Source organism: Podarcis vaucheri (assembly GCF_965113315.1).
Source record: "Podarcis vaucheri genome assembly, chromosome: 11".
NCBI classification, from domain to species: domain Eukaryota; kingdom Metazoa; phylum Chordata; class Lepidosauria; order Squamata; family Lacertidae; genus Podarcis; species Podarcis vaucheri.
Genome location: NC_138749.1, coordinates 58,055,528 through 58,081,370, shown reverse-complemented (window position 1 = coordinate 58,081,370; position 25,843 = coordinate 58,055,528). Strand labels below are relative to the sequence as shown.

The following is a 25,843-nucleotide window of genomic DNA, read 5'->3' as shown; positions in this document are numbered from 1 at the left end:
ATTCATTCTAGTCATCTATATACTAAAATCACAGAAAGATAATACTAACCTTTGTTGTCTGTTAAGTCCATTAAACTGATTTCTGCTGAGTTCTGTCACTAATGATAAGACCACCTGTTTAATAAAGTCAATCGCATGTTACAAAGAAAGACATATTTCAGTGAAGGTTGCATCAGTAGTATTTTCTCGTAGTATTATGATGTGGCAAGATTTGGTATTCTATCAATTGGAGTGTTATTAATGAAAAATTAATAAAAATTATTTACAAAAAAGTAGTATTTTCTCGTTATGATTTGCATCTCCAAGTGAATTAACAATCTCTGTACTTTTTGTGACCTATGATCTTGATCAGAAATAAAGAACTGAAAAGAAACCATGGGTGGAATTTATTTGTTTTATTTTAAAAACTTATATCACACCTAACTCTCTTCAAAGAGACTGAAGGTGGCTAACAAGTTGTCCCTCTAGGCAGGGGGAGCTGGAGAAGTGCTAAGTACTTTCCCCCTTCTCACTGTCCTTCTACTCTCTGCAAGGTGAGGGAATGGTTATCAGACATCCTTGACAAAAAAACTCTAGCTAAGAAGTTGTTAAGTGGCTGACTTTCTCTTAATCTTGTGTGATTTCTTATATGTTCCTCCATCTCTCAAGCTTCTATGGTAACATAATGTGTCAATTGGCTTAGAGAATGGCTCTGAACTAACACACTGAATTTACAAAGGCATTTTGCATGCTTCTGAAGCACTCCATGAAGGCAAAGATGAAAAGGGGCACTTGCCAACAGTTGCCATGGCAAGCATGGTAAGCACATTTGTAGGCTCCTGATACAATCGACCATGCTTGTAGCTAAAGGTTAAATGTACTAAGTACTCACATTTTCAATTAATTTAGAATAGTAATCTGCAGACGTGAACCCAAGAGTTGAAATAAAGTTGTTGATATCAGTGTCATGATTTCTCAGCCCAGAAAATGAGAGCAAGTGGCACAATGAACTCTAGAGGAAAAGTCAACAGGAGAGAGAAATATCTGATTAAAAACTAAGCAACTTCTGTTATTGTCATAGGCAGCAGGAAAGCAAATGCATTGATTACAGGCTACATATAACTTGAATTCAATTCAACATCTGTACCTTCAACACTAAGTTATGGAACCTACAGAGGAGGCAATGAATCTGAAACATTTTATCTCAAATAGGGAGGATTGCTATTAAAAAGAAGAATAATTAAAAGAAACAAATGGAAATTAGCAAGTGTCAAACCCTTTCATGAATCTTGGGAATGTATATAAAATTACGTAACGAATGCTCAGATAATATATTTATCACACATTTGAAAGGGCACAAACTGAAAAATATGCCAACCTACGGGACCGCCTCTCCTGGTATGCCCCACAGAGAAACCTATGGTCTGCAAATAATAACATCCTCAAGGTCCCAGGCCTCAGAGAGGTTAGGCTGGCCTCAACTAGAGCCAGGGCCTTCTCGGCTGCGGCTCCAACCTGGTGGAATGCTCTGTCACAAGAGACTAGGGCCCTGCGGGACCTGACATCTTTCCGCAGGGCCTGCAAGACAGAGTTGTTCCGCCAGGGCTTTGGTCAGGGCGCAGCCTGACTCCCTCCTCTGGCAACCTGCACAGAATTTTGCTTAATCGTTTGCCATCAATTTGATTTTAACTAATTTTTATAATGAAATATTTTTAGAATGTATGATTATTTGATTGTTTATTTGATTGTTGTTAGCCACCCTGAGCCCGGCTCAGCTGGGGAGGGCGGGATATAAATAAAAATTATTATTATTATTATTATTAAATGGCAGAATCAAATGGGCTATAAGAAACACAAAGCCTGAAGGGCAGTGTATGGGGAGATTATGGTATGCTAATACTATCTCTGTGGGCTGCTATTCCAGCCCCACTGAGGAGATGCTCCTGCTGTTCTATAGTCACAGCTCTCCCCTTCTAGGGACATGGTAAAGTTCCACACACTTATCATTTGCACAGCATTATTGTGTGACATAACTCTGAGATGCATCATCCTATATATATGTGTAGACTATGAAGAGCCTTAAAGGTTGTGGAGAAAGGCTTTTCCTGATAGGACTTGAACAGCCACAGACTTTATGAATGATGTGACTGCACATCCCCTCTGGAATCTGCATCTGAGAGAGTTTGAGAGCTCCTCTTAGGGACTCAGACCTCTTGTCTCTTGCGTTGTGATTTAAATAGAAGTGCTCTGGCAACCCTTTACAAGGTTCCCTCTTCCCTGCGAAGTTAGATCTCTTGTTTCTTCAAAATTACAAGATCCTAGAATAGTTTGTGATCCTGCACAGGCTTCTTTACAGTGACTTTTTACAGGCCACACCAGAAACATCCATGTCTGCATGTGTTCTTCAAGCCCAGGGTCTCCCACAATTCTGTATAAAGTAGATCAAGGCTGTGGCATATTGCACATTCTAGATCTGACTCCATAACTAGTATAGTAATATGAACCCAGGATTATCCATGTATAAATTATTTTTAATTTTGTGTGTGTATTTGAAGTGAATTGCTCAATGAGTCATATATATTTCAAACACATGCAGTTTTGTTACACAGCGTGATAAAATGGAATCCATAACAATATATAGGAAAAGAAATATAGCTTCCAAAAAGTAGAACCCCAAAGCCTTTCTTTCTTTCTTTTTTACTGTTCCAGAGCACAAGTTGAACAGACAAAATAAATACTTTCATAGATCTACTGAAAAAAAAGAAAGAACACAAAGTATTTGTTCTACCCACAGTTCGCAGAAAGAAAACTGTTATACTGCCATCTAGTGGCTTAAATGTTAAAACAGGAAATAGTGCTTTGGATTTAAAGCAAGACTGATCATTATAGTGGCCAAACTTCAAACATAAAAACAAACACAAACCAATATATTTTTATGATTTGTCCTAATTTCAGTCATTAGTCTTCTATAATGGCTTTGAAGGTGCAGATCAGCTCTAATTTTTAAAAAATGTTAGCGTTTTCTAGCCCAATTCAAGCCTGCACAAATTGTTATTCTGTCACTACGTAGAATTGCTATGTACCATACTAATTCCAATGTCTTGGTCTAACCGCTAGCCATCAAAAGGCCATTAATCAGGACCCTCCTGTCCACCATCAAACCCAATGAGAACTCAATTTCTATCTAGACCTTCACTTATTGGTAGAACACATGCTTTGTCCAGAAAAAGTCATATGTTCAATTCCTGACATCTCCAGACAGGGATGGAAAACATTCCTTTCTGAAATCCTAGAATTCTTATTGCTGATCAGTGTACACAATACTGAGCTAAATAGAGCAACGAGTCAGTAAAAGGCAGCTTCCTCCTGATTTTGTATAAGCAAAGAATAAGCTCACAACAATGCTATGGATAACATGAAACCTTGCTCTTCCCTCACATTTTCTCATTGTTTCTAAGTGCTTTGGAAATCAAAGGCAGATAAATAAAATCTTTCATTTCTTTCCATTTATTATGCGCATGTTCCAGCTTGTCAATACAGTCGTACCTTGGTTCTCGAACAGAATGCATTCTGGGAGTCCATTCAACTTCAGGAACTGTTCAGAAACAAAGACGTGGCTTCTGATTGGCTGCAGGAAAGTCTTGCAGCCATTTGGAAGCCGCAGAAGCCACACCGGACGTTCGGCTTCTGAAAATCATTCGAAAACCGGAACACTCACTTCCAGTTTTCGATTGTTCAGGAGCCGAAACGTACAAGTTCCAAGGCGTTTGGCAACCAAGGTATGACTGTATCTTTCTTAAATTGTGGTGCCCAGAATGACACAGTATTCCAGGTGTGGTCTGACAAAGGCAGACTAGATAGCAACTATGACTTCCCATGATCAGGACACTATACTTCTGTTGATGCAGCCTAAAATAGTATTAGCTTTTTTTGCTGCTGTATCACACTGCTGACTTATAGTAAGCTGTAGTCTACTAAGATCCCTATATCCTTTTTGAATGTACTACTGGAATGCAAAGTGTCCCCCATCTTATATTTGTATAGCTGGTTCTTCCTGCCCAAGTCTAGAAGCTTACATTTGTCCCTATCAAAATTCCTTTTGCTAGTTTTGGCCCATTCTCCAATCTGTTAAGGTCATATTGAATCCCAATTTCTATCTTCAAGAGGCATTGGCTACTCCCAGTTTGGTGTCATCTGCAAATTTGACGAGCAATACTTTCATCCAAGTTGTTTCTAAAGATTTGAAACAACAATGGATTCAGGACAGAACCCTACGGCACCCCACTTGTCACTTTTTTTCCAGGATGATGAAGAACTATTAATTAGTACTTTTGGAGTTCAGTCAGTCAACCAGATACAAATCCACCTAACAGTTATCTTGTCCAATGAAAATTTCTGAACTGCTGAAGTCACCAGATACCTCTCTAAGCCTCTTCCTCCAAACAGTGGCAAACCAACAAGGAATGTGTGCTCACAACTCCTTAAGGAAAAGCTGGTAAAACCATTAGCTGACTGGATGGTGTGTGGTAATGGGGAGAACATTCAGAGTGCAGATCTCAAAGTTTACAAAGAAAACACAAGTTATCACATTAAAAGAATGGAAGTCATCCTTCTACCTTAGGGCAGATGATTTGTCCACGTAGCCCAAACTATCCTATTCTCAATGGTTTCAGGCAGAGATTGTCTGCATCACCTGCTGCTTAATCCTTTTAACTGAAATTGAACCTAGACCTTCTGCATGCAAAGTGCTATACCACTGGGCTACAGTCTCTCCCAATCTTGCACGTCTCTGTAATTACACAAAGAATCTTGCTATTTTCAGTCATGTCCAAAGTAGGTCCCTCAAATTATAGCATTCACATCCTGAAGAGGACCACTCTGAAAAAGGTGAGTCATTTGCATTTCCTGTTTTTCCTCCTTGTCAATAACCCTATTAATTCACTAGTTTAATTCACATTTACTTTCACCAACTTCCTAAAAAAGCAAGATTAAAGCATGCATTTCTGAGGTCTTTAAGACACTAAAATCTACCAGTTCTTAACTTTCTCCTTGAAATGTTTAGAACCTCTTAAATTTACTGCTGTCTTTCTGCCTCTTTTCCTTTAAAATCCTGCTTACATGATTCTGTGTCCCCCATGCCATTTAAATGAAATTAGTAACAATAAAACACTAGTATTTGGAAAAATCCATTTCACTACAAAACAAACAGAAACCTAGAGAATTATAGTGGTTCAAGTAACTGAGAAGGAAGCCTGCTCACTTGCAGACTGTCTCAACACCCTCTGTTTATATAGCCTATTCTATGAGCAGGATGCTGACATAATACAGCTTACTGATTTTCCACACTCTGATCCAATCATAACAAAGTCTGCAGATCCTAATTTTGCTTACAAGACCTCTTGCATGCTTATTCATTAGTCCATTGGGGGAGGGAATGTAAAATCAGTTTTCTACTAACCAAAATACATTAAATAATACAATAAGCTTCAGAATACAGCTTGCACTGCACAATTATATTTCCGCTAATACAGTGGTGCCCCGCAAGACGAATGCCTCGCAAGATGAAAAACTCGCTAGACGAAAGGGTTTTTCGGTTTTGCGTTGCTTCGCTAGACGAATTTCCCTATGGGCTTGCTTCGCAAGACGAAAACGTCTTGCGCTTTTTTCTTAAAGCCGCTTGAAGAGGCGCAGTTGCGACGGACCGTGCTTCGCAAGACGAAAAGACTCGCGGAACGAATTATTTTCGTCTTGCGAGGCACCACTGTATTTATTAAGGTCCTAACAATAAACTTAACAAGAATTTATTATCAGCATGTATGCTGATACAACCAGAACATTAGGTGTTGTTTCCCGACATACAAAAATTGAATCAAAGAGGGGAAAACAAATATTATCCATTTGAAAACGTTGAACAAATTAGGGTTTGAAAGTGCATAATTACAAATGCTGAACTCTTGGATTTTACCCTCTACTGCCTTGCAGGGTATCGTTGGGAGAAGAAAAGGCTAAGGAGTAAACCCTACACAAATCTGGAGTGGAGTCCCTAATATGACTGGATGGTGCATTGTATGCCTCTTTCTGGCAACTCCTGCAGCCAAGCTGGTGCCAAATGTATTGCTCTGCTTTTGTTTGGACCACATCAGTGAGGTCAAGAGGGGGGTTTGGTGTCTGCACAGCCCAAGACCTCTACACACTTTCATCAGTTCCAACAAGTATGGACAATGGCAAGGGTTGTAGGATGACAAAAGTTGTATTCTAACAACATCAAGTTTCTCATCCATGATGTTCGCAATGAGACAGTAAGAAGGAAGATTCTTTGTCAGAGGAAGGCCATCTATGTATCCAACTCAAAGTCTACAAGTCACATGAACTAACCTAACAAGTTAAATATCTCTTTGAGAGAGGGATGCCAAATATATTTCTATATATACCAATCCAAGGATCATGTAGTCCAACCCCCTGTAATGCAGGAATCACACTAAATAATCCTTGACAGAGGGCCATCCAACTTCTCTTTAAAAACCTCAAGTGAAAGAAACAGTGTCCCAATCAAGGGAAGTTATAGTACCACTCTATTTTGCCTTGGTCAGACAACACCTAAATACTGTGTCCAGTTCTGGGCACCACAAATTAATTTAATAAACAACAACAACAACTCATTTACAACCCACCACCACAACAACAATTCATTTACAACCCACCCAAGCCACTCTGGGCAGCTTCCAAGACATAAAAATATAATAAAACATTAAACATTAATAGTAATCTGATCCAATATAAAAGTCACAATAACTTTAAACAATTTATATCAAACAAAGAAACATTTAACAATCCATCAGACTCTAATAGTAAAACAGTAAAATTAAAATCAGCAAATAATAATTAAACAGTTCAATCATAATAAAAATAACAGCAAATCACAAAGCATAAAATACCACAAAACATACAAAACCTTGTAAAAGGATCAAATTGAGAAACAAAGATGCACAACTTATAAAACTATTTTTAAAAAATATCCCTGACTTCTTCTCTTCCCAGCTGCTGCTGCTGCTGCTACTGTTCTCAAATTCATAGTCTGGGAAAGGCTAGGTAGGACAAGGCAGGTGGAACCCACCATTGCCTGATGAGGAACAGAAAGTCTCTCCCCCCCCCCCACAGTTCTTCCTCTGGAGCAGCTGTCTTATAAAGGCTTCCAGGGTTGGAGGGTGGGGCAAGACAGGTGAAAAGGCAGTTGCCTGATGATGAACACAAAGTCTCTTTACCCTAAAGTTGCAAGAAATGATAATCCAACTAAACATCAGGAAGAACTTTCTGAAGGTAAGAGCTGTTTGACAGTGGAATGGATTTGACAGTGGACTGTGGACTCTCCCTTCTTGGAGGTTTTTAAGCAGACTAGATGACCCTTGGGGTTCCTTCCCACTCTACAATTCTATGAAGGAGAGTCCATCACCTTTTGAAGTAGTCCATTCCGCTGCCTAACAGTTCTTACTATCTGAAGGTTCTTCCTAATGTTTAACTGGATTTTTTCCCCAGCAATCAGGCATCATATTTGGTGAAAGAGTTAACACATTCATTTGAGGAGTGGAAAAAAATTAATGGTAGCATGTTTACTTCAAAGAGAGCCACCCCCCACCCCGGAGAATGCCCTGTATAATTACAACTGACAAAAACAAGGAGGACAAAGAAAGTGGAGAGAAGCAACCTATTAGAAAAACTGGCATGAGCAAAAAAAGTACTAAGAGGCCTGTGTAATGCTGTTTACTTCAGAACTGTTACCATCAGTGATGCAGAGGGAAAGACTGACAAATATCTGCATGCTGTGACCACCCACATTATGGGAAGCACTATGATTAAAGTGAGTTCTGTGTTCCTATATCTGCCAGCACAGCCTGCTCCATGCTGTAATTATTATATCTGCAGTCATCTTTTAATTACTTTCACATGTTCTAGCATGTATCCTTACACTAACTTGAAAAGGAATGAACATTCCTGTTTTTAAGTACATGAACAATTATACAATATATGCTGGATATTATTCTTCGTTTAAAAAGAAACAAAAATCATTTTGACCAACAATTGCTGTATACTGTAACATTATGAAAAAAACAGTATTTATAAAGTACCTAAAGTTTTCTAGGCACTGTAAAGAGTAACAAACAAAACAAACAAAACACTCTTTGCCTGAAAGCTTACAGCCTAATATGGATGATACAAAAGGAAAAAGACATGGGAAAGAAACAAGACAATTCAGGCACTGTTTCTTATAAACGTACATAAATGTTTAATGCCTAGGCAGAATGACCACTAAGGGAGACTTGGAAAGAAAGGCAGCTAATGGTAGCTGGCCCCAGATGGGAAGGAGCTGATACAAGTGGGATGTGGTGTCTAACCTCTCCCTCTGCAGCAGCTAACTAATGGCTGCTAATGAATGACAATGAACACTACCAAAGAATTTGCTTTAATGCTTGCATGAATAAGCTACAGCATGATTTAAGCATTTCTTTGATCTCTTTTTATTTTACAAAAATAAAAGACTAACAGTGCAATCCTTCTTTGAGTACTCAGATATAAGTCAAATTGTGTCAATTAAGATCTACAAAGTGGAAGCCTTTAAATGTTGCTGCTATTTTAACAACAACTTGTAAACACTGCTAAAGAGAAATATATAAACCCTTTAAATATATACATACATGCCACTACAAGAAAAAAAGTATAAGCAGTGGAATTAACATATATGTGGAGATAAACAAAAAGAACAAAAGCCATGTCTTGCTTCACAGTTCATCACATGAGATGGGTTAAAGTACATGGGGGGCAGTACCCAATACAGCTTAAAATGAAAGAGAACTGTCACTTGGGTCCTCCTGGGCAATAACATCCTCTCATATCCAGTGACAAAAGATCTATACTACAGGTGAAACTCGAAAAATTAGAATATCATGGAAAAGTTCATTTATTTCAGTAATTCAACTTTAAAGGTGAAATTAATATATGAGATAGACTCACAACATGCAAAGCGAGATATGTAAAACCTTTATTTGTTATAATTGTAGGAAAATAAGCGGTGTGGAAAATAAGCGGTGTTGGTAAAAAGATTAACAAGAATATGTAAATATAGATTGATAATGAGGGAAAATGTATTTTCAATATAGGTTAAGATTTTGAGTAAAGTTAAGGATAGAGGGTAAGGATTTGCTGAACTAAATATTCGAACTGGAATACAAAAAGGGAGATGTGAGGAGTTCAAGAAACTAGTGATGAAGTATAGGATATCAAAACTCTAATTTTTTTCTGTTCTGTTTGTTGGTGTTTTTTGTTCTTTTTTTCTTATTCTGTTAAATGTTTCTTTGTTCTGTATTTTCACTAACTGTTTAATAAATATTACTTTAAAAAAAATATTTGTTATAATTGTGATGATCATGGCGTACAGCTGGTGAAAACCCCAAATTAACAATCTCAGAAAATTAGAATATTAAATGAAATCAGCAAAACAAGGATTGCAAATAGAGCAATATTGGACCTCTGAGAAGTAGAAGCATGCATATGTACTCAGTACTTTGTTTGGGCCCCTTTTGCATCAATTACTGCCTCAATGGCATGGATGCTATAAGCCTGTGGCACTGCTGAGGTGTTATGGAAGACCAGGATGCTTGAATAGCAGCCTTCAGCTCTTCTGCATTGCTCGGTCTCATGTCTTTCATCTTTCTCTTGACAATGCCCCATAGATTCTCTATGGAGTTCAGGTCAGGCGAGTTTGCTGGCCAATCAAGCACAGTAATCCCATGGGCATTGAACCATGTTTTGGTACTTTGGGCAGTGTGGGCAGGTGCCAAAGTCCTGCTGGAAAATGAAGTCAGCATCCCCATAAAGCCTGTCTGCGGAAGGAAGCATGAAGTAATCCAAAATCTCCTGGTAGACGGCTGCGCTGACCCTGGACTTAATGAAGCACAGTGGACCAACACTAGCTGATGACATGGCTCCCCAAATCAACACAGACTGTGGAAACTTCACACTGGATTTCAAGCATCTGGTATTGTGTGCCTCCTAATTCTTCCTCCAGGCTCTGGGTCCTTGGTTTCCAAATGAGATGCAAAAGCTGCTCTCATCAGAAAAGAGATTTGGGTGCTTTGCATGTCATGAGTCTATCTCATATATTAGTTTCACCTTTAGAGTTGAATTACTGAAATAAATGAACTTTCCCATGATATTCTAATTGAGTTTCACCTGTAGGTCCTCTTCCTGGCCTCCACTTAGCAGAAATTATTATTTTCTTGTTTTTCTATAACTCTTTCTTACTGAGTCCTGGTACACCAGTTCCATGCCTTGCAGCAGTTCAAAGTACAAGTAGATAAATAGGTACCGCTCCGGAGGGAAGGTAAATGGCATTTCCGTGCGCTGCTCTGGTTCGCCAGAAGCGGATTAGTCATGCTGGCCACATGACCTGGAAGCTGTATGTCGGCTCCCTCGGCCAATAAAACGATATGAGCGCCGCAAGCCCAGAGTCGATCACAACTGGACCGAATGGTCAGGGGTCCCTTTACCTTTACTTAAGGAGCTGAAGAAAGAACTAGAACAGCTTGCTTCCAAATTGGCTTTTCCAAAGGTTGCAAGATATGAAAAGCAAAGTGGAACAAGGATTACAGAACAGAGCTGGATCTTGTGCTTTCACTCCACAATATTTGATATCAAATTACTTCAGCTAAGTAATTTAGACCCACAAGCTAAGAAGATAGATCTTGTGGTTTGTCCACATTATGATAAAATATGGCAATAGCATTTATGAGATACTCAGTTATCTTAACTTTTGAACTTCTGCAAGAGCGCAATACATCTTAGATATGTGGAAGTTTTATTTTTAAAAAAACTAAAGCAGAGACGTATTCTTACTTTTAATAGTAGCATGTTGCTTGATAGCAATCCCAGATTTATTTTTAGTGGATAAACAGTAACAAGAGTTTTCAGTAACCTCATTAGAAGCCTTTGGCGATTAAAGGAAACCTACAGGTGAACAGTACATCAACTATCCAAGCAGCTCAGACTAGATTAAATCAGCATACTAGTTCTAATCTCACTGGCTGGGAGGAAGAGGGAAAAGTAGACAACTAAGAACTGGGAGTGTTGCTTCAAAATCAAGGCAAGGCTCTGGGGCCCATAAGCCTATTTTTCCAACTTCTGCAAGTGATCCATTAAAGGCCCAAGAACAGGGCTGGCCAACGTAGCACCCTCCAGATGCTTTTATTATTATTTATTAAATTTTTATACCTTCCTTCATCTCATGATCACAGGGCAGTTTTCAATATAAGAACACAAATATACATACCCTCTCACAAACACATAGTTTAAAAAGGTCACAGATTGTTTAATTGTTCAATTGAAATTACCATCAGCCTCAGATGGGAGCTGCAGTCCATCAGCATCTGACGGACAGCATGCTTGCTGCCCTTGCTCTAAAAGAACAATTTCGGGCTTCTTTTTCAGCATTGCCCAAAGAGGAACAAGGCAATATGGTGAATATGTTATCAGTTCTACAAGGTAAGCTTTTTGCCCAGTTGCCCTGCCAATCACACTAAACCTTGTTGTTCAGGTGGTGCAGTTATCTAAACTTCCAAATGTCCAGGGTCATTGCCACTGCAGAAAATTACAAACACAAGGATTTCAAAATATGAATAATTAGGAGATAGCCCTTAATTAACATAAATTTGTGAGTCCTATAAGCCATCAGCTCAGGAAAAACTGGTGGGACTATCAATAACTGGAACCTTTTGAACTTAGATCCCAAGCCTCATCCTATAAAGTGAAGTGCTAGTCCTGCTAACTCCAGAAATGTCAAATAATGCTAGGGAAACAAACAGGCTCAGGTGACAAACAATTTAAAAATAGGGCTGTGATCCATATTATACCCTACTCTCCCATAAAGATTGGAAGGGCACAGGAATGATGAATGTTGACACTCCATGCACATTAGAAGTAATCTTCCTTGCTGTCCCGAAGCCCCTAAACCAGTGAGGGTTTTTTGTATACTTTAACACACCTACTGCATCCTCTCCATGGAATGAGGCATACGTTGCATATTTATCTGAAATTATGCATTCTATCCACTTTGGCATAACACAGACGACAACTCTTGCTACTATTAACATAGCAGGAGTTCCTAATTTCAGACGGAGTTGTTTGTTCTTCCAAGTCACTTCACTCTGATACATCCAACTCTACACTTAGTCACTTGTTCATGCTGCTTTATCAATAACAGAGAGAGAATGCCATTAAAACAGTTGTTAGGTCAAGGGGTGGGGCAGGGGACAACAGCAACAAATCATTGGAGACCATCACTAAAATAGTCTATGCCTAACTGGCAGTAGCTGTCTACTTTAGGAATAACAACCTGTTACAATATAAGAAAGTACATTTAGGGTGCAATCCTACACATATTTACATGGGATAAAGCTCTACTGAACTCAGCTGGGTTTACTTCTGAGTAGAGATAGACAGGTTTGAAGTACTTAAAAGTACACAAATTTACTTATTATCACAAATCTTTTTCTGCATGTTCAGTCTCTGTATTGACTTCAAATACACATGGAGCAGGACCACTGGATGTGATCCTGCTCTCCCTGTCATGTGTTCAGTCTGCAGGTAATGTTGCAAGCAAAGGTCTAAAATAATTCTTCTTACCATCAAGAAAAAGGCATGAAACCAGTCCCAAAAGATTCCAATATTTTGGAATATAAAGCAGGTTCATCACAGAGGCATTTAAAAAACTGGCTTAGTTACTAAGCAGAAAGAGAGGTATACTTCAATTGTGGGAAAGAAAATATATTAAGCTAAAATTCCACGAAATGTAGAAAGTATGAGGCATAATATGTATACAAAGATATCTGACTCACTAGGAAGGTTTTTATTATTACTAGCTATTGGCATGGTACACACAAAAGGCAAAGCCACTGAAAGACATTGGCAGCAATGCAGAAGGTAAGTGCACTTTAGTCTCCGATGGGAACAGAACTGGAGAGGACAGTTAAGTGCTTAAATTCCATTTATTTTATTTGGGTTGAATATGCTTAATGTCCTGTGTCTGGTGCTCAGCCTGTGAGACTGCCATTTGCAAGGTAATATAATAACATCATCTGACCATAATGTGTACTGTCAAAAAAGAAAAAACCCTACCTATGTTCACCGGAGCAAATTATTCATTAAGTTTTTTTTGATTACCAAATAATTTAGTACTATGGCTATTATGAATCATCACCACAAAGCAGCATGCTAAATGCATATTACTAAACAAGCTGAACTATTAGCTCATTTATCTGAAAGGCTTCCTCATGAAAAGGGAAACTGTGGTTACAGAAATTAAAAATATTTCTTTTGAAACCTGGGTTTGATTAAGAGCAGAGGTGAGGGACCTGTGGCCTACCAGGGGTTGCTTGACTCCATCTCCCATCAGTCCTAGCCTGCATGGCCAACGGTCAGCGAAGGTCACAGTTTCCTTATCTCCAGTATAAAGTATCTAACACAAAGAGAAAATAACAAAACAAACCCTAAGGCTATTCTAGGCCACTGCTGCCTGCTACAAGAAAAACTACTGGAGAGAAAATAGATTAATGTGGATTACAGTTAGAGCAGAATGAACCTTTTTATCTGAAATATTGATTTAAGAATTAAGTGTCTATTCCTGGAGTTTAGGTTTTTGTTGTAGTTTAAAAAAAAATTAAAAAACTTCAGCTCTCTAGACAACAGCCTATACACAACAGTAGAAAACACATGCTGCAACGCTCCAAAACTTTCATGCAAGGTAGACCAGATGCTGATTAAAACAGAAACTCTATTCATTAATAGAGTGGTTTCACCAGGTCATGGCTGATTTCATGGCTTAGCTATCTGAGGAATACATCTTTCTTCACTACATCTGGTTAATACATGAATAAAAAATCTGGATAGATCCTTCAAGAACACTAAAAAAATTCATTTTGACATCATGCAGCACACCTTCAATTTCCAAATACTCTTATCTTTAAGACAAAATGAAATGCTAAATCCTTAAGGATTTTGTAAATTAATTAACAACACAAGATTTGAATTTAAAGAAGAGCAAGCAGACCTCCATTTGAGCAATGGGAATATGGCACTCCTCTCCCTCACTGCAACCCTCTTCACCCCGTTAAATTCCACTTGAAGTGAACCTCTGGAACAGCATGAGATGGCATGTGTAGGCTGCAGTGAGAAGGAGGAATTAAGAGGCTCTTCTTATCCATACCTGTTACTATTTATCAAATATCAGAAAAAATCATCATGGCAGAGATGCCAGAAGCTAGATCACGGCAAAGATGCCAGGGCAGAATTAACTGGATTGCATAATGCTATACAAAGCTTAGAACTGCAATTCATCATCATCATCATCGTGGAACGCATATAGGCAACCGGAAAGAGGTGCAAATACCATTCCATTTCCTCCCTATGCAGTATTCTGGAAGGAAATGGAAGAGACAAGCACCCTTATATTTGGCAGCTGTTATTACACTGGGAAGCCTGCTTAAAGGATGAAGAAACAGCAGGTTGTGTCATTACAAGTGGACCTTTTGCTGACAAGACTTGAAGACTAAAACAGGATGTGGCAATAAAGAGGCACATACAGTGGTACCTCAGGTTAAGAACTTAATTCGTTCTGGAGGTCTGTTCTTAACCTGAAACTGTTCTTAACCTGAAGCACTACTTTAGCTAATGGGGCCTCCTGCTGCCACGACGCTGTCACAGGGCAATTTCTGTTTTCATCCTTAAGCAAAGTTCTTAACCTGAGGTACTATTTCTGGGTTAGTGGAGTCTGCAACCTGAAGCGTCTGTAACCCAAGGTACCACTGTACTAGGGTGTGTCCTGACTCCTAGTCCAGAAAACACCAACTCACACAATGTCACCAAAGGATTTTCCCCCCCAGCATTTCTAAACCAACAGGGTGAGACTAATCAGATGATACCTTAGTGATACAATTATATATCTTTGGAGAATGGGGAACAATTTGAGTAAGAAGCAAATTACATCTGAAAAGCCAATAATCACATAATGCATATTTAGGCTCTAAGCTAACAATGAATATCTTCAGGTTTTTTAAAAAATCACTACAGCATTGGAGACACAGGAACATAGGAGCGGACATTGGCCCATCCCTCTGTACTATCTAAACTGACTGACAGCAGATCCGCAAGGGGGAATGTTCCCTCCCCGCCAGCTGAGTGGTGCAGTGTTTACGTCCCTTTGCTAGCAGTGCTCACTAGAGGAAGGAACAACTCCCTCCAGCAAATGCTGCTAGGAGAGGGACTCAGGAGCGGCGGCAGTTTCACCAGTGATATATACTGCTGAGTGAAGCCCGCATCGTGGTCTGCTCCTCATACCAGTACTGGGCAATATATCGCCCAGGCCTAATAGACAACAGATGTTAGGCTATCCCTGTCCAGATAGACGTGCAACTAGGCCACCAGCCAAATCAAGGCCACCTGAGCCTCAAGCGGCAGCAGCAGATCCAGAAATACCCACTGCTTCTGAGGGAGTGTAACCACATCAAGAGCAGGCAACCTCTCATCCATTCAGTATAGGAAACAAACCACTAACAGTGCATCTGTCATATCTGGATTGAGCTTCAGTTTGTTTTTCATTAAATATTTTTAGGCGCCAGGCAAAAATATTCCCTCTTCAAACAGGCCTTTGGCTAATTAATATTCTACAGCCTTTTAAATGTGTCTGTGGGAAGAAGAGTTATTGTTTTGCTGCTTTGCTCTACTTATTTACTTGTTTTTATCCTGTATTTTATTCTGTGAACCGCCCTGAGAGCTTACTGTCTAATAAATAAACAAATAACTGATCCAAGCACCTTGTCCATATCCTCGAAACTTACTAACTGAAACTCATTCAACATAGCAGGACTAGACAGTGCTCTGGACACCTTTCAAGATTCATCTGCTGTAACAGAGTCAAGATCCCAGTGGATACAAACGATTTGATGCTTAAAATGCTTTGCAAACAAGTCACAGCAAGCTACCATCAGTTCTGTAAAGACTCCCAAATGCCTGATGCTGAAGTAACCGTCAGATTATAAACTGCATTATTAAGATCTCAAACTGTCAGCATCGCCCTTGAGCCAGTGCCACCAACTGGACTCATCCACTTCAGCCCCGACTGGGCTAGGCGAGCTGGGTAGCAATTCCAGAGATCACCTTCTGCACAGGAATAGGTCAAAGTGCTGTGGACTCACAGCTTAGAGTTGTGAGCACCGGATTCACTCCAACAAGAAGACAGTCGTCGCACAGCAGAGTACAGCAGAGTCTAGCAGAGTATATAAACAACTCGGAGAGCAGCTCTGTAGAATATCTTCTTTAATCTATCTACAACTATACAAACTATATACAGAGCTAAATAGGTCTAAGCATAAATGAATGCTGCACTGCACTGAGTGTCTGCAGCTGCTCTTAGCAGCAACCTTATCTTTACACACGATCTCCAACACTCAGTCTCTCTCTCTCTCTCCGACACTGACTGACTGACTCTTTGATGTGGTGCTGGAGCAGAATACAGTGGTACCTCGCAAGACGAATGCCTCGCAATACAAAAAACTCGCTAGACGAAAGGTTTTTCCGTTTTCGATTTGCCTCGCAAGACGAATTTCACCTATGAGCTTGCTTCGCAAGACGAAAACGTCTCGCGACTTTGTTTCCTTTGTCTAAAAACAAAGACATGTTTTGTTTATAAAGTTAATTTATTTTCCCTTCAGTTTTTGAACTGCTCTTTACAGTATGTGTGACTTTAAAGAGCAGTTAATAAACTGTTGTTGTACCAAATTTGGCTTTGTTTGGACTTTTTTTGACCATAGGAACGCATTAATTGATTTTCAATGCATTCCTATGGGATTTCGTGATTCGCAAGACGAAAAATTCGCTAGACAACAAAACTTGCGGAACGAATTAATTTCGTCTTGCGGGGCACCAGTGTAAGTAGAGAGCAGAACACGCCTCCTCCTCTTTGGAGAATCAGCAGACTCCTCAGGAGATTCTTGGATGTGGGAGGGGTGAAATCTCCTCACAAACGGCATTACTATTAAAACTGTACAAATGTAGAAACAGCTACCCTGAGATACATACAGAGAACCTCTTGCAGCAGCAGCAGCAGCAGCAGCAAAGTCCACACTTACTTTACAAATAAAATTTATCAAATTGTTCAGTTGTGTGTAAGCCAGAAAAATAGTATACATTTCTCACACTGAAGCAATTCTGCCTTTCACACTCCCATTATCACTGAAATTTAAATGACTTAATGCATAGATACACATGCAAGTATTATTTTGTGACACTGTTAAGAAGCAAACAGTTCTCCAAAATTATTAAACTGAGACAGTATGTCAGAAGGATTTTATATGTGACTGAAGAAAAATATTGTTATTGTGCCACTTATGTTTTCACAATATATTCCTGGAAAAAAGGAGTCTGTTCCATGAAAATATAATTATGAATCATGCAGCTCAACCTCTGCATAAAACAGGCTGAAAATGGAACAATGCATGAGTTTAAGTATTTTTCTAGGTTAAGGAGTAAATACGCAATATGAGTATTTTTAAAAAACCTTAAAGGCCTACATTGAAGACTTCAAGCAATTGTGGATTCATTTAACTAAAAAATTTTTTAAGCTGCGCACAAATATTTTCTTTCACTGTCTTTGAATAAAACTTGGATACAATTAGTTTCTCCCAAGACTAGAAAGATTAAACAAAAATAGAGCAAAATTATAGAGCATATATAAATTGTTTTCAAAACAAACAAAGGCATTCCTCCAGATTACATTATTTTCCCCTAATTGAAAGTTTGCTTTTATAGTGCTCTCTTGCTTACTGATTTGTAGACTTTGGTCTTCACTTGAAGTTGCCAGTTTAAGCTCCACTGTATTAAGAGCTATTAAAATTACTTAAACACCACATCTTTCTTAACATTCAAAAGGAGAGACAGCACAGACTGTATTTTAATTAAAGTAGAACACATTTCAACACAATGTGAATGTAGGATGTCTCTAGAGTGGTTTCTAAAAATGACATACTGTCTCTGTGCTGTAGATGCTGCACCTTTAAATAATCAAGTTAATTTAAAGCAGTCAGGGAGAGGATTCATTTGCTTACTTGTATCCAGCTGTTGGCCTTCAATTCCACAGGGTTCTGTGGTTCACCACTGTACAGACAACATAAGCACCACATTAGAATCTTCTGGCATTCGTCTGCAGATAGCAAACCAAAGAATATTAAAAAAAAATCAAAGCAGAGCAAGAGCAATCTTTTGTTCATGTTAATAAACAAAAAATCCCAAGGTTTAAAGCCAATCTTTATCCTTATATATATTTTTTAATTTTTTATTTCAAAGTAATTCCATTAATCCCATTTAATAATGGTTTAAACAATGTAGGAACCTGTTAATATTGTTTTCAGCAATGCTTATCAATGACATACTGGAAGTGAAAGGGGCAGAATTCCTAATATATTGAGGACCTCCATGCTAACAACAGTCCCTGAACTATGGGAGAATGATTAACTCATCATATAAACAGTCCAGCATAATGTTTTTTATTACAAGCTATATCAAGTCAGACCAAGCTGGCTTTCTGCCATGTAGATAACTTTATACTCCAGCCAGACAGCTTCTAAATGCAAAACATCTTAGTAGGGCTACTAAAAGACAACTTTCAATCTCGGCTCTTGGTGCCTATAAGGACTGCGGCAGGTTATAATGGGCCTTCTTAGAAAAAAGTTAGAAAAAAATGAATATGGGATAGATATTTATTAAAATTATTGCTCAGTCTCACCAAGCCTTCATAGCCGTAATTAGAATGAATGCATTTAATAGGGGTAAATAATTTTAATGAGGGAACAAAACCAGAGGGTCCCCTATTTCCATTGCTCTTTGCAATTTCTAAAGAGCCACTAGCTAATGTGTTGCATAGTAAAGGATGTTAAAATTAATCAAGTCATTAGATTGTACAATGATGAAACAATAGTCTTGCTACTATCACCTACAACTAACGTATCGTCAGAGCCAGCAAATTTATAGCCAATTTGCAGCTCAATTATCTAAAATCAGAAGTACTCTGGGCATAAACCTAGCCATTCGGTAAGATGCTTCTGGGACTGTCAGTACACACAAATCTATGAAGTAACTTAGACCAAGTTCTCAGGTATTTATATGCTAACTAAGGAAGCTTAATTAAGGGTGAGTGATGAAGAAAGTTAAATGGGACCTAAAGCACAGGAGGTGGGGTAGATTATGGCTGGTAAATACAACAATTCTGCCCAAAATCATTTTATTGCTTTGAAACTAGTTCACAGGTGGTACCTGTTATCTTATATTAGGTTTAGCTCATATTAGCAGCTCCAACAGATGTAACTGGTGGAGAGGGAAAGGGTTCATAATTTCATATCTGGTGGTCTTGTGTAGTTGTCATAGTGTTTGGGGGGAAATGTTTATGCTGTAATGTATGCGGTAACAAGATAGCGACATGATGGATCCCCAAACTAGCTTTACTATCTTTAATGGTGCTGTCAAAGAGTTATTCTTGAAAACATGTATCATATTTATTCCTGCATATTTAGTAACAGCTGAACAACAAAATCCTCTAGTCTAGGGTTTCCTAAACTTGGGTCTCCAGCTGGTTTTGGACTACAAATCCCATCATCTTTGAACACTGGTCCTGCTAGCTAGGGATGATGGGAGTTGTAGTGCAAAAACAGCTGGAGACCTAAGTTTGGGAAATCCTGCTCTAGACAATTTTCAACAGACCTTTGGTATCAAAAGTTGTGATAAATGACCCTTTTGGAGAACATGAGAATAGCCTTTTGCATTTGCTAGTTCACATTAAACCACAGTCTATTTTAACTATGGTTCAGTATGACATGCAAACCAGGCCAGCATAAAGATAGCTTCATGTGTTCCAGAAAATACAACTCAAGTCTCGGTGGTTTCAATAGGAGTTAAGACATTCTAACTGCAAGTGGATAGGAGGACAATAAGATCTTTTTAAAAATATTTTATCACTTAAGGTATTATTATTTTAGTGCAGGGAACCTGTGGCCCTCCAGGTATTGTTTGATAACTACACTCATCATCCCTGCCAATACTAGCTGGGGCTGATGCGAGTTAGAGTCCGATAGTCAATATTCCAATAACTAACAAAATAAAAAAATCAAATATTTTTATTTCACAAAGCTGATTTCAAAAACTCACCATAGCCAATGACAAAGGGGTTCCAACAAAGTCTTCCCAATAATTGTCCAATTAGTGGAAACTCTTGGATTGCACTAGTACAGTTCTGAAATTAAAGAGAATAGTAAACCAAAAATGTGTCAAAATGTATTGGGGGCCCAAAATAAGAGGGTTTTGGAGAAAGTATCTGTAGAGCAGAGCCTCTTCAAAGACAAAGCTTGTGTTCCATCATTGTTGAGCTCACCCTAAGAACTTTGCAGATGCTTTCACAAAGATGTGCCCCTCCCCTGTCCTGCATAGAAACTGCTGGCCAAACACTACGCACTTCAGAATTCTTTCTTGCAAGATGCAGTTAAAAGACAGTAACGAGAACAGTGATGTAGATTCAGTGGCCTTCCAGATATGGTTGAAGTCCACCTACCAGCAGCCCCAACTAACATGGTCAATGGTCAGATTATGCAAGCTGTGGTCCAGCAACATCTGAAGGGCCACAGAATCCCTATCCCTGTTTTAGGACACGAAAACCTCATACAACTCAAGGTTAGAAAGCATGAAATCCACATGTAACGTGAGATAATCACATGTTCATGACCCTCAAACATAATCTGTAGTTGACCAAGAGTACCCTCTGGGTGTATCAACATACAACATAGTCCACCAGCTTCCTGCAATAAAGCTTCCTGTATGCCTGAAAGTGCAAGAACACATTGAAGGCTGCAATACAGGGCTGGAGAGTTGCACCTGGCCTGCCTGAGGGCAAAAAGAGGTGGGCATGGTGGCTTCCTTTCCAAAACTGGCAATAATTCCTCATCATAGATCAAACTTCTTTTATAAATATTGCAAGACCTTTCTATTTAGCCCACTTTCTGTGTGTGGCTAGGATGATGCTTATAAAGCGTGCAGTTTTAATAGTTGTTACATGAAGAAAAAGAAATTAAAAATTAACACATGGTTTTGATATATTGCTATTTTCCCTAGCTTTCAAGATGGGATGGATTAAGTCAAATAAATAAAAATAACAAATTATTCAAAATGTCATGCCTCTTACATCATACTATGGATTATACGAAGGATTGAGTAGAAACTACAGTACAAAGAAGTCATGAAGTTTCTGTTACTGTTTGCTATATTCTACATGACATCATACTTAAGTCAGTTATAACCTGAAATTTAACAGACACTAAAGCTACAAAACCTAAACAACGTTTAACCAAATGGAAAGCAGCTTTGCTATAAAAGTAATGCATGGTGTAGTTTATAAACATTCTTACGCAATCAGTCCATTTTTTCCATTTTTGTAGTTTTACTGTCTAATAAACAGAGGCTTTTAAAATGGTACTAACCTAAGATAATATATAAGTAGCAGAAAAGAAAATTGTCACAAGCTGCTGCAATAAATGTTTCAGATTCATCCCATAATTGGAGCTAGGCTTGAGCAAGATTTTATAGAAAGGTAGAATATAAATTCAACAAACAAATAAATGAATATTGGGCAAATACATAAGATGAATCTGTGGCCAAGCTTCACAAGACATTCATTATAATTAGGCATTTCAGGGGGTGGGAATCAGTTTCACAAACACATAATGTAATTCATCACTGGTCTATAGCTTATTTTTCTATAGTCCATCAGATATTTGACAATTATTATCTATAAACATTTTTCTCACCTTTTATACTAGTAATGTAGGCTAAATGCTGTAGCAGTAAAATACATTTTCATGCATACAGATACAGTGGTGCCTCGCAAGTGGAAAAGAATCCGTTCCGCGAGTCTCTTTGTCTTGCGGTTTTTTCGTCTTGCGAAGCAAGCCCATTAGCAGCTTAGCGGATTAGCGCTATTAGCGGCTTAGAGGGCTTAGCGGATCAGCTGATAAGCGGTTTAGCGGCTTAGCGGATCAGCTGATAAGCGGCTCAGGATCAGCTGATAAGCGGCTTAGCGGCTTGGGGAAAAGGGGGGGAGGGAAAAAAACCCGCAGGAACTCGCAAGACATTTTCATCTTGCGAAGCAAGCCCATAGGAAATTCGTTTTGCGAAGCAGCTCCAAAACGGAAAACCCTTTCGTCTAGCGGGTTTTCCGTCTTGCGAGGCATTCGTCTTGCGGGGCACCACTGTATAGCAAAATGCCCCAATGACTAATAAATTGTTTTCTAAAAAATGGTAAGGAATTCCAGGGCAATACTAATTTTGCACAGGCACAACTAGAAATAAGAAATATTTGTGATCCAATGATGGTGGTCTGAAATTTCTTTGAATGCTACATCAGTAGGGTTACTGTGTCAGCAGACTCCTTAAGATTTAAGAGATAAGTTATAGTATTGCATGTTAAGAGTCTTTAAATAATCCAATTTATGACCTGAAAACCAGAATCAAATACTTGTTTATTTTAAAGTATTTTTAAAAAGGTTACTGTGTTGAGTAGGAAATCTCATGTGAGAACATAACCAATCAAAAAGAAAAAGCTCCTTTCACAATAAATCAGGAACACAGGAAACACATTCCTGTTTGCATTACCTGTGGCTGTTTCACCAATTTGCTTCTGTGATCCAGCAATACATTAGGTCAATGCTACAAGGCTCTCTGCTACTGTTAGCTTTCTGTCTTGTCAAAATGTGGGGTGCAGAACGTTTCTGTAACAGTCTTCAAAACAGTTCATTCTTCCAGTTAATTCACTTACCATATGTTTCAAAGCTCCATAAATCTGTAGTAGAAATTCCTGTAATTCAGGCAAGTGAAGGCAGACATCTTGCTGAGATTCTGAAGTGCTCGTCTGACCCCATTCAATAGTCTTGTGCAGCCAAAAGTCGAAGCCGAATTTAGTGACTCTAGTATCTTTGGCCATCCCCTCACCTTGATAGTTAAAAAGATGTATGAGAAAGCTCTTCTGTGATAAAAAACAAACAAAACAGTAACACTTTGCTAACATTTAACACATGGTGAGATACATGATTAAAAATGTTTGCAGTTTGCATGATGCATGTGAATCTATTGGCTCCTAAAATGGAACATTTCTTCATTTCTGTGCAGAAGTGGAAGAAAAATAATCATTACAATATATTGTAAAAAACTGTTATCATGTTCCTGCATTTTTACTATTTTCTAATCAATACTTTGCTAAACCAGCAGTGAAACATCATTCTGGTATGAATAGTTAAGGAAACAGACACACACACACACACACACACACACTCTCTGACAGAGGCATGTACAAACTGTAACCTTTGGGAAACAAATGCACAGTCCGAATTCTATTTTTTAAACTTAAGACACCCTTGGGCTGCAATACTTCACCCAGAAACCACATGTTTGGAACAAGAGCAATACTGCTAATTCCCAGAATTCACAAATCAGAAGTCTTTTAAAATATCATAAATCACAACTTTCCATGTAAGATACATATTTGAATGTTCTATGACCACATCAGAATTCAACCACAATTTAATGTTTCACATGGAGAGAAGGCAGGTTATCCTTTTTCTTCCTAGAAATTGCAATAACCTATTCAAAGTGCTGATTTTGACCTATAAAGCCTTTAACGGCTCAGAATCGCAACACCTCAAGGACCGCTTCTTTCCATATAAACGTACCCGGACCCTGAGATCATCTTCTGAGTGAGGCCCTTCTTCGTCTACCTCCTCCTCAAGAGACCCGGAGGGTGGTAATATGAGAACAGGCCTTCTCTGCTGTGGCTCCCCTTCTGTGGAATGCTCTTCCTAGAGAAGTTCACCTGGCGCCTTCATTATACACCTTTAGGTGCCAGGCAAAAACGTTCCTTTTTAACCAGGCCTTTGGTTGATTTGATTGACATCCTATTCCCTTTCAAAATGTGGGTTTTTTTGGGGGGAGCAGGGTTCTTTTTATTTTAATTATGTATTTTGTGGTTTTATATTTTGATTTTATTCTGTGAACCCTGAGACCTCCGGGTATAAGATGGTATATAAACTCAATAAATAAATTAATAATAATAAATTCACTTTCCATGCCCCCCTAGGGCAGATTTATTTGTTTATATGATGGTGATGTGAGACATGGGCATAGTCAGGATTTTTGTTGTGGGGCAGGACTTTGTATGGGGGGGGCAAGGACTTTGTGGGAGGGGCAGAACTGACGTGATTGGTGAGTTAGTTAAGTATTTCTATTGTTTTACTTGATCTAGGGGGGGTCAGCTGCCCCCCTTGGCTACACCCATGATGTAAGGAACCCACAAGTTGCCATCTGGTTCATGACAGCCAGGTAAGATCAAGATCATAGCTAAAGCTAAGCCAAAAAAACTTCTAAGATGTGAGCCAGAAAGTGACAAAGATTGTTCATGCCATTGGAACTAAAATCTGTATTGCAGAAAAACCACAAAAACTATGCCACATGGTGGAAATTTATTGTATTTACAAAGGATACAGGGCCGACGAATACTCTGCCAGTTGTATAAGGTGTAGTAGTACAGTAGTCTACACCCGTTAAGGTGTAGACTACTGTATTACTACTGCTACCACTACTAGCTAGGGCAGGGGTGTCAAACTCAAATTCATCGGGGGCCGCATCAGCAGTTTGGTCACCCTCAAAGGGCCGGTTGTATCTGTAGGACTATGTGTCCACTCTTTATTATCATAAATTATTGTCACTGCATTCAATTATTACTGTTTTTTGTAATAACTCGCTCTGAAAGCAAAAACATAGTCAGAATAATGGCAAGTAGATATTCAAATGTGCTCAATATAAAAACAAGTGGAGGTTTCCTGAATGCATGTAAAGTGGAGGTTTCCTGCGTAAAATGGCCGGCGCCGCTAGAGGGCAGACGTTCTCTGGCTTGTAGGCTGCCGCGCATGCGCTGAAGAGGCGGCTTTCTTGTGTCAAAAAAAAAAGTGAGAATAAAAGGTGAAGGCTGGTGGCCGGCGGCGGCTACACGGGCCACATGACGAGGTCTGGCGGGCCGGATTCGGCCCGCGGGCCTTGTGTTTGACACCCGTGAGCTAGGGCGTGTATGCAGCGCGCAGCTCGGTCGGGGGCGGCTCATGGGCCAGTTAAGCGACCCTCATGGTTGCCAACCTCTGGCTTAGAAGAAGCAGTGACTGAAGAGCATGCTTTGGGGCAAACCAATACTTCTTTACAGATTACTGCTGCTGTTACCTGGGTGTCATGACCCAGGTGCGGACAGCACTACCTCCCTAGATTCCTACCTGCTCACCCCCTCATTTTGGATATTTGTTAGCATTATTACAAAAGGTGCAATAAGCCCCCAATGCTGTTTCATCCAAGGGGAAATTAAACCCTGTAGCTCTACTCCTCATCTTCTTGCCACTCAGGGAAGTGGGGTGCATAAACTTTATGCTCTCTAGCTTTGGCTATTAGGGGTAGGGACAAGATCAAAGGGACAAGAGAACTAGGGCAGGGCTCCACATCATATGAGGAGAATCCCCCTCCATATACCCTATAGTCACCACAGGTTATCTTTTTGTGTAAACTTTGATACATGGAGACTCAGGCAGAAGTTGAACAAATAAGAAAGATTTATCACAAATACAACAAGACACTAAACACTGTCTTTCTTTCTAAGCTCAGAGACTCAGAGTGGATGTTACACACAGATCAGAACCAACTCTCCAGCTCGCTCTCACTCTCTATCTCTTCTCCTCAAACTATCTCCCTATCT

At 39.1% G+C, this 25,843-nt stretch overlaps 1 protein-coding gene across 9 annotated transcripts in view; it reads right to left on the bottom strand.

Moving 5' to 3' along the window:
• Nucleotides 1-25,843, bottom strand: part of FANCC (FA complementation group C) — a 75,303-nt gene that overhangs the window by 34,580 nt on the left and 14,880 nt on the right. For 8 of the 9 annotated variants that reach the window (XR_014224366.1, XR_014224367.1, XR_014224368.1 and 5 more), the window contains exons 3-7: nt 22,874-23,080; nt 20,218-20,302; nt 18,126-18,220; nt 872-991; nt 50-114 (exon numbers count right to left, since the gene is read on the bottom strand). Coding sequence is in view for 1 of the 9 variants with exons in the window: in XM_082241587.1 (XP_082097713.1) it covers nt 50-114; nt 872-991; nt 18,126-18,220; nt 20,218-20,302; nt 22,874-23,080 (572 nt within the window). In the remaining 8 variants the exon portion in view is untranslated. The remainder of the gene's footprint in view (nt 1-49; nt 115-871; nt 992-18,125; nt 18,221-20,217; nt 20,303-22,873; nt 23,081-25,843) is intronic. The other variant, XR_014224370.1, reaches the window with a different exon arrangement.